Source organism: Cervus elaphus, chromosome 23, assembly GCF_910594005.1.
Source record: "Cervus elaphus chromosome 23, mCerEla1.1, whole genome shotgun sequence".
In the NCBI taxonomy this organism is placed as follows: domain Eukaryota; kingdom Metazoa; phylum Chordata; class Mammalia; order Artiodactyla; family Cervidae; genus Cervus; species Cervus elaphus.
In genome coordinates, this window is record NC_057837.1 from 38,347,845 (window position 1) to 38,361,472 (window position 13,628).

The 13,628-nt window shown below is 43.9% G+C and overlaps 1 protein-coding gene across 1 annotated transcript; it reads left to right on the top strand.

Annotated features, from left to right (window-relative positions):
* Positions 1 to 17: 17 nt before the first annotated feature.
* Positions 18 to 10,413, top strand: MGME1 (mitochondrial genome maintenance exonuclease 1). Its single transcript, XM_043882997.1, has 5 exons — positions 18 to 181; positions 2,016 to 2,594; positions 5,912 to 6,131; positions 8,790 to 8,922; positions 9,270 to 10,413. Exons 2-5 carry the CDS (start codon positions 2,084 to 2,086, stop codon positions 9,429 to 9,431), a joined length of 1,026 nt encoding a protein of 341 aa, XP_043738932.1. The 5' UTR covers positions 18 to 181; positions 2,016 to 2,083; the 3' UTR covers positions 9,432 to 10,413.
* Positions 10,414 to 13,628: the final 3,215 nt, after the last annotated feature.

The window sequence follows — 13,628 nt, forward strand, 5'->3', positions numbered from 1 at the left end:
CTGGAAAATGGACGGATCTGGGGGGGTCCAGGGATGGGGCGGGGCATGAGCGCCGCAATGCTTGCTGGAGCCGCCGTGCCTGGGCGGGGCCTAGCCTGAGGGCAAAGCGCGGGACGGACGAAAGAACCGGCCCGCGGGGTCGTTCGCGCGCTGAAGCTAGCGGAGGGCACCGGTTTCTGAGGTACCTACCTGCCGGCTGTTCCCTACCATGATTCTCGCGCGAGGGGCCGCCGCCGGCCTGTTCCTGTGGGGCTCCGCCGAAGCGCGTACAGGGCGGCGGGGCGCTACTGACCGCCCCTGGTGGTTCAGACCGGTCGGGAGCGCGAGTGCCCAGTCTTGAGTGGATCCTAGCGGCTCCCGCTGTAGCGGGTGTGAGGGGTTAGATAAGAGCTCTCCCTCCATGCTACTTTCAGAGTCTGGTTTTCAATGTTATGGTTACCTGGGGAGAAGGGGGGAGGAATAAATGGGAGATTTGGGAGTGACATATTGTTGCTGTTGTTCAGTCGTGCACGACTCTTTGCGACCCGTGGACTGCAGCCCAGCCGGTGGACTGCAGCACGCCAGGCTCCTCTGGCCTCCACCGTCTTCTGGCGTTTGATCAAATCCATGCCCATCAAGTTCGTGACGTGAGCTTCCCTGGTGGCTCAGACGGTGATGCTATCTCACCGGCTTATCTTCTGTTACCCCCTGCTTCCTTTGCCCTCAGTCTTTCCCAGTATCAGGGTCTTATTGGAAAGACCGCTGTTCACATCAGGTGGCCAAACTATTGGAACTTCAGCAGCAGCTCTTCCAGTGACTATTCAAGGTTGATTTCCTTTAGGATTGACTGGGTTTGATCTCTTGGCTGTCCAAGGGACTCTCAAGAGTCTTCTCAGCACCACAATTTGAAAAGGTTGTGACACATACCCCACTACTTCTGAAGAAGGAAATGGCAACCCACTCCAGTATTCTTGCCTAGAGAGTCCATGGATGGGGTCGCAAAGAGTCGGACACCACAGCACATAGGCAAACAAGGACCTGCTGTAAAGCACAGAAAACTACTCGATACTCTGCAATGGCCCTTATGGGATAAGAATCTTAAAGATAAGGGATATATGTTTATGTATAACTGACTCACTTTGCTCTACACCTGAAACTGATATAACATTGTAAATCAGCTATACTCCAATAAAAATTTTTTTTTAGAAATCTGATGTTTAGGGATTAGTGGTTAAACTGCTAAGTGTGACCACCAGGCTCCTGTAGCCTCCTGTCCTGTGTTTCTTTGTATCACACAGAGCTCCCTTCACAGGCGGCAGTTGGCACCATAGTGAATGTTAGGGACACCTTGTGCTATGCTGTCTACTATTTCACATTTAACAAATGCTGGTTCTTCAGAAGTAGTTTTGTACAAATAGTACCAATTCCAAGCTCAGCTGCAGGACAAGACAAGAGATTGACTGATAAGCTTTTGGGACAAGGAATAGCAACTTTATTTGGAAAGCCAGCAGACCCAGAGGATGGTGGACTAGTGCCCCAAAGAGCCATTTTTCCAGAGTTAGAATTGAGACTTCTTTTATCCTAAAAGAAGAGGGAGTGTTGCTGGTTGTTGCAAACTTCTTGGTGCAGGAATCCTTTGTTCTTGTAGCTGCCCAGGGAGGTCTGGTCACAATGCTCCTAAAAACCTCAAACAAGACAATTATTTTCTGTTCTGTAACTTTTTATGCTTGGAAAAGTGTTAGTACCTTTAAAGATCAGAATTCTGAGAATGGGCCCTCCTGTATATTCCAGGCTGTAGGCATAACATTCTCCTACAAAAGGTGCAAAGCCCGCATTAAGCCCTGGCAGGGAACTAAGGTTAGAATTAAAGGAATAGAAAAGTCAGGTTTGTTCTGTTAAACATGTTGGGGAAAAAAAAAATGTTGAAAAAGCTTATTGAATACAATTTTAAAGAGCAATAGCATACTGTTGCAGCTTTCACTTTGATGCTTCAAACGTTTAACACATAATATCTAATACCACTTTCTCTTTGATAGGAAAGCAAAAATTAAAAAGGCCTTCAACATTACAAGTATACCAGAGGGAAGTGAAAAAAAGTCTAAAGATGAAGGTATTTCAGACCATCTGCAGGCAGCTTCAAAATTCAAAGAGGCTTTTTGTAGAAACAGCCCCCCGTGTTGTTTTCTCCACTTCCTCTTATTTGTGTGGCCGGAAGAAAAGAGTGAACCCTTATGAACAAGTGGACCAGGAAAAATACTCTGATTTGGTCAGGTCTGTCTTGTCGTTCAAAGGCCATGCTCGGACTCCACAGTCTCTGTTCGAGGAAGACGCTTTACTCTATGGACCGGTGAGTAAGAGTAAGGCCCCAAAGCAAGAAGAAGAAGCAGTTCCACAAAACTGGTTTCCTCTGTTCAATCCAGAGAAAAGCATAAAACCAGACCCAGCAAGGGATCCTTCAGTTCCTCTGAAAATCCCTTTTCAAAGGAATGCAATACCAAGCGTGACCCGAGTCCTGCAGCAGACCATGACGTCAGAACAGACTTTCTACCTGGAGAAGTGGAGGCAGCGCATGATTCTGGAACTGGGAGAGGATGGCTTTGCCGAATATACTTCAAGTAATCTTCTCAATCCTGATTCTTATGGTTATTATGTTTCCCAGAGTAGAAGGCACCACTATAGCTAGTGAGGAGCTGCTTTCAGATGATAGTATTAACAGCGTTTTTTATAACTCACCTTATTATCACGACAACCCTAGGAAGCACAGATACCATTATCCCCATTTTACAGATAAAATTAAAGCAGAGAGATCAAATTCTCTGACTAAAAGATGTATAAAATTCATTGTTTTATAAGCTATAGACTTAAGTATTAGAATTTCCTGGGTTTTTTTTTTTTAATGGAATAGTCGATAATCACATAATGGAGTTCTAGTTGTTGATAGGCATTCTGTTCAGTATCTAGTAAATGCCCCCTTGTTCTGCTTACTCATAAATTTAAAGACTGGCAATAAGTCAGAACATGTGATCTGTATTTAGATCTTAGTAAACTGAGGTAGATGTTCAGAGCCTACAACTCCTGTCCTAACTCACTAACTTGGACAACCAAGGAAAATAGCTTTCATAAAATAGATTCCACCCAAAAGCAAGATGAAAGAAGAGACCGTTAGTACAGGTGAATTCGCTGCTCCCCAGCAGGATCACAGTTGTTAAAGCTAAGTTTACACTGAGCATCCTTTTTAGTCCACACTTCCCAGAGAGCAGGACATGCACCCGTAGTGGTCCAGAAGCACTTTAATATAGGAGTAATACTTATTTTGAGGCATCTTAGAACAAAGATATGTGTATGCGTAACACATTAAACCTGTGGTCACATGTGGTTTAAAGGAAAAATGTTAAGTATTTAGGTGGCATTTGGATATGGTGAAAATTATCAAGCCCCATATAAATTCCTCAGCTGCCTCAGCCAAGGACCACATGCCAGGGCTGACTGCCCTCTTAATATAGTTAAGTAGTAACAACCACCAAATTTCTCAGCTTGTTAAACGAGCAACATTTTTAAAAAATATTTTAGTGGCATTTTAAGTTTTTTATCTGAAACACTAGAATTTAAAATGGATATTGTTTCCTATGGAAAGTTTGGTTTGGTTTGTTTTATTCTCTTTAAACCAGAACTATCACAGCTTGTGGGAATCTAAGAAACCTGCTGGGATGTTGCGTACCTAGGTCTGTAGCTCTTGGCACAAAGGAAGGAAGTACTTTGCTGGCTCCTTCATAAAGGAGAGGAGTTATTTGGTTTGAGCCAGCCCACTATCCCAGGCGGAGAGAAAACTGGTTGACTCCATGAAATCAACTTTATAGATCTAGATTACTATGATATGATTTCTCCGTCAATTTAGGATCAACCTTAAACAGGCAAAATTAATTTTTTTTTTTAATAATGGGGCAGTCACGTACAGATTCATGTCATGGCCCAAAAAAAAGAAGAAAGAAAAAGAGCAGGAAGGTACATCCCTGGCAGTCCAGTGGCTCCACTGCAGCAGCGCTAGTTCCATCCCTGGTCAGGGAACTAAGATGCCACATGCTGCACAGTGTGACCAAAAAAACCCCCAAAACATAGGGTCAGTTTCCCAAGCACCAATTTACCTTTTGAAGATTGTGGAGGATAAGAAGGTCTGACTTTGATTTATACTTGTGTTGATCCTAGTGGGAAAGCTGGGGTTTATATTTTCCTTTTTTTTCTTCTTTTTGCTACATTGAATTTTTTTTAATTCTAAAATATCCATGCTTGTCAGTTAGCATATAGGAGATTCATGATTTTTTTGTTGTTAATATAAGACTTGAAAACACTGCACTTTTATTCCTTTAATTTATTCAAGGAACACTGTAACTTAATTGCTATCTGCAATAACTCTTAAATCTTTTAGAATTTATTTTCACAAGTTGAATCATGTTTAATGTTCTTAGCTTTACAATCCTAAGGGATCCTGTAACCCAGATCCTCATGTTTGTTGCCTTGCACCTTACATGTGAAGAGCTCGCCAGGGAGTAAAGACTGCAGTGGAGAATGGGTTGTCTCTTAGCTTGGCTCTTGATAAAGCTGTTTTTTTCCTTCCTGTTTTTAACGTGTTTGTGTTCTGCTTCATTAAAGCTAATCTGTAGATGAAAACTACACTTCTTTTCCCTGGGTTTTAATTCCATAAGTCTTAAACATTTGTAGGCCTTTTATGTACTGATAAGTCCAATTAAGGCAGGTAAATTCGGAGTGGAATAACTTAGGTCCTCAGCTGACTTTCACTTCACTTTCTAGGTCGTGTCCCCAAAGCAATTCCATTTTTTGCCAGTAATAAAACTGACCTTTCAAAATCTTTGTAAAAACTACTTGGCAAAGGTAATATGGTTTGCCATTGCCTCATTAGCTGAGATGACTTTCCCCATTTTCTGTGGGCGTGTCTCCAAGCACATATATTTGCTCCTCTGTTTCTGTGTGTCGCTCTACCTGATGGCCCCTGAGTTTTCTTCTTGCTCTACTGGGTGACGGGCTGGAATGAGCATGGACTCTGGGGCCAGGCCCATGCCGCTTTTTGCTTTGGGCAATTTAATAGCACTGCCTAGGCCTCATTAAAATGGGGGAGAAGATCCTTATCTTGCCAGGTTGCTGTGTTTCAAAGTTAACAGTTTGAAAGTGCCAAACTTAGCGCTTAGTATAGCAACACCCTCTGTCTTTCCTTCCTTAATCAAGAGTCAAGTGAATATATAGTGTATCTCGAACTTGTTGAATATGTTTGTGTTCTCTTTTCTTAACTTAAAAGTGTATGAGGAAAAAAAAAATGAGGACAGAGCCACTATCTCAGGCTGCCTTCATCCTAAAAGCAAGCGCAGGTGCAGAATGTCATGTTTTCCTCCCCTCCCCCAAGCCCCATAACGTTAATTCCTGCATGCCTTGATTTTCATGCCTTTCCTGTCACTAAGCCTATTGGTAAAGGACGCCTCCACCAGTGTTCATAAGTCAGATTTGGTTGTAAAAAGAACTATAAACAAGTGCAGTTCTCTAAATGTCTAACAACTATCACAGCTGGTTAACTTACTGGTTACCTACATTAAATGAATTCTAAAATTCACAGTGCTATGTGAATTCACTAGGTATGATCCTGCAGCCCCCAAATCTTCAATTCTAGCTTTGGCCTAATTCTACTAGAAATGCTTCATTTTAATCCATTGTATTATCTAAACTCTTCTAGTCCCTTTTGTTCTCAAAGTGCATTCTTAGGTTTCACAGGAGGCTGAAATATGGTGTCTTAGAGGTTATCTCTTAAAGGAAATTCATGTGATTTTTAATTTCACTGTTCAGAGTCTTATAGAGTATTTGTTCTTTAGTACTAGCTTTGTTTGGGGTATTTTTTGTTGTTATCCCTTTCCTCTGATTTTCTTTTCAGACATGTTTTTACAAGGGAAGCAGTTTCATGGAGCCTTGGAAAGCATACTTTCACCCCAGGGGAACTTAAAAGAGAGAGATGAGAGTCTCCTTGAATCTGGCTATGTCCAAAGTGTGCAGCATGTTTTGAAAGACATCAGTGGAGTGCGGGCCCTGGAAAGTGCAGTTAAACATGAGACCTTACAGTATGTGGGTCTGCTGGACTGTGTGGCTGATTATCAGTAAGTATATTTGGTTTTTCACATCAAATGTGGATGGGACGAATTAATTGTGGATGGGACGCATGGTTCCCATCCAGCACTAGTTTTTCCTCTCAACTCCTGCTTCAAGGTAGAGCTTGTGCAAAGTCACATCAGGTGAGAGCCACGTCATCCTTGTCAATCTATGTGCCCAAGTCAGGGTGTTTGGCAGAAGAAAGGTGTAACTGTCCAGTATGGCTAGGATGGCCTGTTTTCCAGCATGTCCCCCCGCTCCCCACCCTCAGGCAAGGTACCAGCCATAAGATCCAATTTGATTCCTGCATTGTTTTTCCTATTTTGTTAAAAATGACACCTTGGTCTATTGGCCCTGAAAATCAACTTTCTTCAAGGCTTCCATGCAGTGTTTGACATGCAGAGAAATGCTGAGCTCACTAAAACTTCCTGTGATCTTTAAGTTGCTGCTGTTACTGTTTTCCCCACTTACTCCAGATTTCAAGGGTAGATATAACCTGCAGATATCCGTATTCCCCAAAAAAGCATGCGAGCAATAAAGAGGGTGGGGGCAAAATCTGTCAGTATAACCCATGGAACTCTAGTTAAAAGATACTGGGCTCTGGAGACACGCTGCCTGAGTTTGGTTTCTGGGTTTTTCTTCTTAACTATGGGCTACTTACTTAGCTTCTCTGTACCTCCATTTGTTCGTCTGTAAAATAGGGCAAATAATAGTACCTACCTCACAGGTTTGTTACAGAGGTTAAATGAGACATTCCTGGTACAGTGCTTAAAATGCATACTATCTGCTCAGAAAGTGCTAGCCTTGTTATTTTGACCCTCTTCTCTTTTTAACTGCTGTTTAGTGTGAATGAAGTGTATCCACTTCCATGTTAGGCGCTCTCAGGTTATTTCTAGAGTTTCGCAGTCACAAACCAGCAGTGACCAGGTCTCCTCGTGTCCTGTCCTGACAGTTTCTTTCGGCAGGTGCCCAGGGTCATCGGTTTGTTTTGGTGAGTGACCTGTGAGATACGAATAAATCCAGTCAATCTGAAGTAGGCCTGGGCATGAATGGTTCTTAAATTCTCCAGGCACTTGTCACTTGCACCCAGGATATCAAACCATTGCTGTATGGTACAGACCTGAAAGGGAAATTGTGGGGTCACAGGGAATGGGTATTTTAAGACTGTGTCTCGTCATTTCAGTCTGCGTTTCAAAATAAATTAGGTTAAGCACCTTTTCATTTGTTAAAGAGCTATTTGTGGACTGTCTTATTGCAATTTTAATTTGGGTTTATACTATTAAGATTTTTTTTTCCATAGTATTAAGTTCTATAAGTTATAGTACATTTCTGGAAACAGTGGTACGTGGCAGAACTTGATACTGTAGGATATTTTTATTTTATCAAGGGAGAGAACTGGGAATGGTAGCCCCCTGGGGATGCTGAGGCCTCTCTTCATTTGCAGAGATTGTCAAGCTTTATGGGATGGAAAACAGTTACAAAGATGATATACTACCTCTACATCTGCACCATCCAGTAGGGTAGCAGTGGGCCCTACAGGCCACTAAGCACTTGACTGGGACTGGTCCAAACTGACGTGTGCTGTAAATACACAAACTAGATAACAGTGAGTTTGCACAAAAAAGAATGTAAAATATCTCATTAACAACTTTTTAATGTTAATTATATACTGAAATGATCATATTTTGGACATATTGGGTTAAATAAAATGTTAAAATTTCACCAGTTTCTTTTTGGATGTAGCTACTGGAAAATTTTAAATGGTGTGTATAGCTCACATTTTCTTTCTTTTAGACAGTGTTCCTCTAGCCTGGTTTTATAAATACCTCGCATAGGTTCTAACTTCAGGGTTATGTTAACAGGAAGATCTCCCTCTGAACAGCTGGTTTTGAACCTGAAGTCAAGACAGAGCAGTAAGAGCGCTTGAGAGTCACTGGTTCTCAACTCATCCGCCCTGCAGTCCTTTTGACATGTGCGGTTGGCACGTGTAAAACCCCACCAGGATGGGGGAGAGGGAGGAATGTACTGGTTATTTTACTAAAAAAAAAAAAATGTGGCAGGACTTTTTTCTTTTCCCAAGATCCCTAATAGAAAGTAATATATCCCTGCCCTGTGTGTAAACTTTTAGGACAGGAAGCAGGTCTTCTCATTTGTTTTTCTACATATTGCTGCTACCTTTTAAGTATTGATGGACTTGAACTCCAGCTTTGGTTTCTGAGGCGCCCTGATGCTTGGTCCCTTACAATGGGGACTTTGCTGCTGGTCTATTGTGGTTCATTCTGATAGACGTTTGAAGCAAAATCAACTAACATACTAGCAGATGTAGTTTCAATTCCCTTGTCAACTGTTAAACCGTGGAGGTCCAAAGAGAAGCCTAGAAAGTTGAGAGGCTTGCTCTGGGGAGACTGTTTCCCAGCCCTGGCACCTGGCCCCTCACTGTAGCCCTGTGGTGAACCCCTTCACACCTCGTCACTGACCTGAATGAGGGGCTCAACACCTCTTCAGTTCCAAGTAAAGTTCTGGAGGGCTGTCTTGCTTGGAACTGGGGGGAATGGAAGCCATAGTCATCAGGTGACAAGCAGCAAACTATAGTAAGAAGAGGGTTAGCCTAACAGAGTCTCAGTTTGAGCTGTCACCTTCAAGGGCTTCCTTTGGTTTCTCTCTAGGGGCAAGCTTTGTGTGATTGATTGGAAGACATCAGAGAAGCCAAAGCCTTTCATCCGAAACACGTTTGACAACCCACTGCAAGTCGTGGCGTATGTTGGTGCCGTGAACCACGACGCCAACTACAGCTTTCAGGTCAGGACGCAGAGCCTGGCTTACTTCAGGCTTTGCCCATGCCAGGTCATAGCTCCTTCAAGTTCTATCCTGTGTGTATCCTACCGCTTCCTCTGTTCTGTCCTTCTACACTTCACAGAGCACTTTCCCCACTTCCTGGGCTTTTTGTTGTTAATAATTCTTTAATGATCACAGTGTGTTCTTTATGTTCTTCTTTCTGTTCTTGTGTATCATCAGCCCGTCTTAGAAACTGAGGTGGGAGCTCTCACTGCTAATTGTTTTGCTTTGGGCTTGCCCTGGAGTGAGAAGGGAACGAGCCTCAGTCCTGGTGCCGCTGCAAACTCTGGAATCGCCCTGCTCTTTCCTAGGTTCAGTGCGGCTTGATCGTGGTGGCCTACAAAGACGGGTCCCCCGCCCACCCACATTTCATGGACGCCGAGCTCTGCTCCCAGTACTGGGCAAAGTGGCTTCTTCGACTGGAAGAATATACAAAGAAGGAAAAGAGCCAGAATATCCAGAAACTAGATTAGGGGCAGGAAGCCGCATTGGAACAGGAAGCGCTTGTTCACAGTCAGGAAGACGTGTCGCTATTTGCTATGACCTGAGATGAGGTGTCACAGGGTCTGAGAGCTGCATCAACACAGGCACAACCAGTAACTTGTTGGAATTACTGCAACCAAAAAGGTGAAGCCAGAAAAGTTAAATTCAAAGAATCTGACTCGCGCCCATGAAAGACCAGCTCTGCTACCTTTGGCTGGCATTTCCCTGGATGAGGGGCAGGCAGCACTGGACTGCCACAGTGTTGCTGACTCTCGGACCTTCTGTGTCCAGGGCAGTACGCTCAGTCCTTGCCCTGAGACATTCAGGGCAGTGAGGCTTGGTGTGCCAAGCGCTTCCCTGGGGCACACTGCGGGAGCAGGCCACATACCCCCAGGGTGTGTGTGCAGTGAGCATGCCAGTGGAGATTCCTAAATCATGCCTTAGCTTTTGGGGTTCCCTGTATTTCATTTGAGGGAGAAAGCATCCATTTACCATTTTTAAAGAATAAACATGTGATCTCTTAGCCTCCAATAAACATTGCTCTCCGGAAAGACTGTGCACACTCCCTGTATCGCTGCATTGCCCCTTGGCCTTCCGCCAGATAATCCTTGGAAGCGGCTGGGCCCCCTCTGAGAATTGTACTTCTGGGTATTTTGGTAGCTATCTTCTGGTTTGAGTCAAGGAATCGTGTACATGGAGAAAATTGTTTATGGAATTTTCCAGCTACGGGGAACAATAATATCTTTGGGTTTTTTTTTTTTCTGTGTTTGATCAGTGATAAAATTGATTAGTAGTCACTGGGTTTGGGAAACCTAAATAAAACGCCCACTACCCGCCTGGGGGATGGCTCCCTGTTTCATGGTGTAGGTTAGCACTTAAGTTACAGTTGCTATCTTTAAAATAGTAGGTGCTACAGTCACTTTTTTCTTTCATTAGCCATTAATTATAAGAAATAAAAGATGAAGTAAAGGCTTTTGGTTTTGCTTTTTATTTAAATGTGTGCATTTACAGGGTGATTTCACAAACCTGGAATTGTTTAGATTTTGTTTGTAAATTCAGTATCTTACCCACCTTAATCTTGACCCAGTAGCTTTGGGGTGTGTTACACATATATGCACACAAGGTCACCTCACAGGGAAAGTGAGCTTTGAGTGGGGCGAAGGATTGAGGGAGACCTTGTGATGACTCCACACACCTCGCGTGCTTTTCAAGCAGCCTAGTGAGTAAGTGAGTGAGTGAGTGAAAGTCACTCAGTCATGTCCAACTCTGTGACCCCATGGACTATAGAGTCCATGGAATTCTCCAGGCCAGAATACTGGAATGGGTAGCCTTTCCCTTCTCCAGGGGATCTTCCCAACCCAGGGATCAAACCCAGGTCTCCCACATTGCAGACAGATTCTTTACCAGCTGAGCCACAAGGGAACCCTTTCAAGCATCCTATATTCCTGTAATTTCCAAAGTCAGGGATCAGGTGAAAATATTTGGAGTGTCCCAGCTGGTGTGGCCCCAGCCCCACCAAGCACCACCCTGGAGTTCAGAAGCCCAGACCCAGCAAGTTCTCTCTGGTGCAGATAGTCACACCCTGGACCTGTCAGTCTGCACCCAGAGCTAGTTCAGTTCAATCGCTCAGCCATGTCTGATTCTTTGAGACAAGTAGCACACCAGGCCTCCCTGTCCATCACCAACTCCCAGAGCCTACTCAAACTCATGTCCATTGGGTCGGTGATGCCATCCAACCATCTCATCCTCTGTCGTCCCCTTGTCCTCCCGCTTTCAATCTTTCCCAGCATCAGGGTCTTTTTCACTGAATCAGCTCTTCACCTCAGGTGGCCAAAGTATTGAAGTTTCAGTTTCAGCATCAGTCCTTCCAATGAGTATTCAGGACTGATTTCCTTTAGGATAGACTAGTATGATCTTGCTGTCTAAGGGAGTCTCAAGAGTCTTCTGCAACACCACAGTTCAAAAGCATCAATTCTTCGGCACTCAGCTTTCTTTATGGTCCAACTCTCACATCCATACATGACTACTGGAAAAACCATAGATTTGACTATATGGAACTTTGTTGGTAAGGTAATGTCTCTGCTTTTTAATACACTGACTAGGTTGGTCATAGCTTTTCTCCCAAGGAGAAGCGTCTTTTAATTTCATGGCTGCAGCCACTGTCTGCAGTGATTTTGGAGCCCCCAAAAATAAAGTATGTCACTGTTTCCATTGTTTCCCCATCTATCTGCCATGAAGTGATGGGACCAGATGCCATGATCTTAGTTTTTTGAATGTTGACTTTTAAGCCAGCTTTTTCACTCGCCTCTTTCACTTTCATCAGGAGGCTCTTTAGTTCCTCTTTGCTTTCTGCCGTAAGAGGGGTGTTATCTGCATATCTGAGGTTACTGATATTCCCCCTGCAATCTTGATTCCAGCTTGTGCTTCATCCAGTCCAGCATTTCACATGATGTACTCTGCATACAAGTTAAATAAGCAGGGTGACAACATACAGCCTTGACGTACTCCTTTCTCAATTTGGAACCAGTCCGTTGTTCCGTGTCCAGTTCTACCTGTTGCTTCTTGACCTGCATACAGATTTCTCAGGAGGCAGGTAAGGTGGTCTGGTAATCCCATCTCTTGAAGAATTTTCCACAGTTTGTTGAGATCCATACAGTCAAAGGCTTTAGCATAGTCAATGAAGCAGATGTTTTTCTGGAACTCTCTTGCTTTTTCTATGATCCAGCAGATGTTGGCAATTTGCTCCCAAGCTAAGGTGGCACCAGTTGTTCCATGAAGGACCCTCAGTCCACCCAGGAAGCCCTGCTTGGAGCAAGGACAATTACAGCCTCCCTGCAGCCCCCACCCCTCAGCTTTCCCAGTGATGGACGTTGAGCCCTGGGGGTCTGCGGGGCTCAAGCGAAAAGCAGTTGTTTCACTGCCAAGCTCAGAAGAGCACATCTAAAGGAGCCACAGCTTTTCAAGAGTTGCCGTGGCTGTTACCAGTGTTTGGATTCCTCCTGCTCCTGTATGTGACTTGGCGTATTAACCTCCAGTGAAGTGAAGCAGGATTTGCAACAAGGAGAGAGTCTAATTGAGGATAATTCAAACATTTTGAAAAGGAGGTGCAGATGGCTCTACTGAGACTTCCTCACAAAAGTGCAGAACAGCCAAACTGCCCTGAGCTTTGAGAGCATCCGGTAGATGCAAAGCTGTCTACTCAAAAACTATTCCCCTTTTCCCTCTGCAATCCTACACCTTTTTTTTTTTTTGGCAGTGTGGCTTGTGGAATCTTAGTTCCCTGACCAGGGATTGAACCCAAGCCCCAGCACTGAAAGTGCAGAGTCCTTACCACTGGACCACCAGGAAACTCCCTATGCATTATTATTATTAATGCATTTAGCAGCTAGCAAAAGCTCCATGGTGGCACTGAAAGCCAATTTTCAGTTTTTTCCCCCTCAGACTTGGCTTCTCGCTCAGAGCCATTAGCCCCCATTAATCTGGGACCATTAACCTCTATAAACCTCTTCCAGTTCTAGGAAAGCTTGTCAACAAAATCCAACATACGATTTTTGTAAGCATTCACCCTAGTGAATACAGGAAGCGGGTTTGTCCTAAGTCATTGTGTTTCCAGGTAACCCATTTGCATGGAGAATCCCATAGACAGAGGAGCCTGGAGGACTACAGTCCATGGGGTCACAAAGAGTCGGACACAACTGTGCACATAAACTCATTACTTACTTAATTTGCCTACAGGCTTTCGAAGGAGTTGGAGGGGGTAATTTGTTTTAATCACCAATCTTTCCACCTGAGCAATTAAACATTTGATTATAACCTACCCTACCATCCTCCTACACAAAAACTAAAGCAAGGAAGGTTGGAACTTTTATGTTTAAAGAAACACCTTAGTCGTTTGGAGTTGGTGCCTAAGGAGAAACACTGTCTTAAACCAAACCAATTAATTACTAAGTAAAAGACAAGTGACTCTCCTGGGCTCCCACCACCTCCTTCCTTTCCTTCCAGGTTAACAAGATGTCCTGGCTGGCATCTAACCCGCTGAACTTGAAAGCTATTTACACTAAAGAGGCTTCCTAGGGAGACCGCCTTACCTGAGCAAAGGCTTCCCTGGTGCCTTGACGATCACAGCTGTCAGATTTAAGAAATGCATTTGTGAAGATCAATCATAAAACGCTATTCGAAGTTAGAGT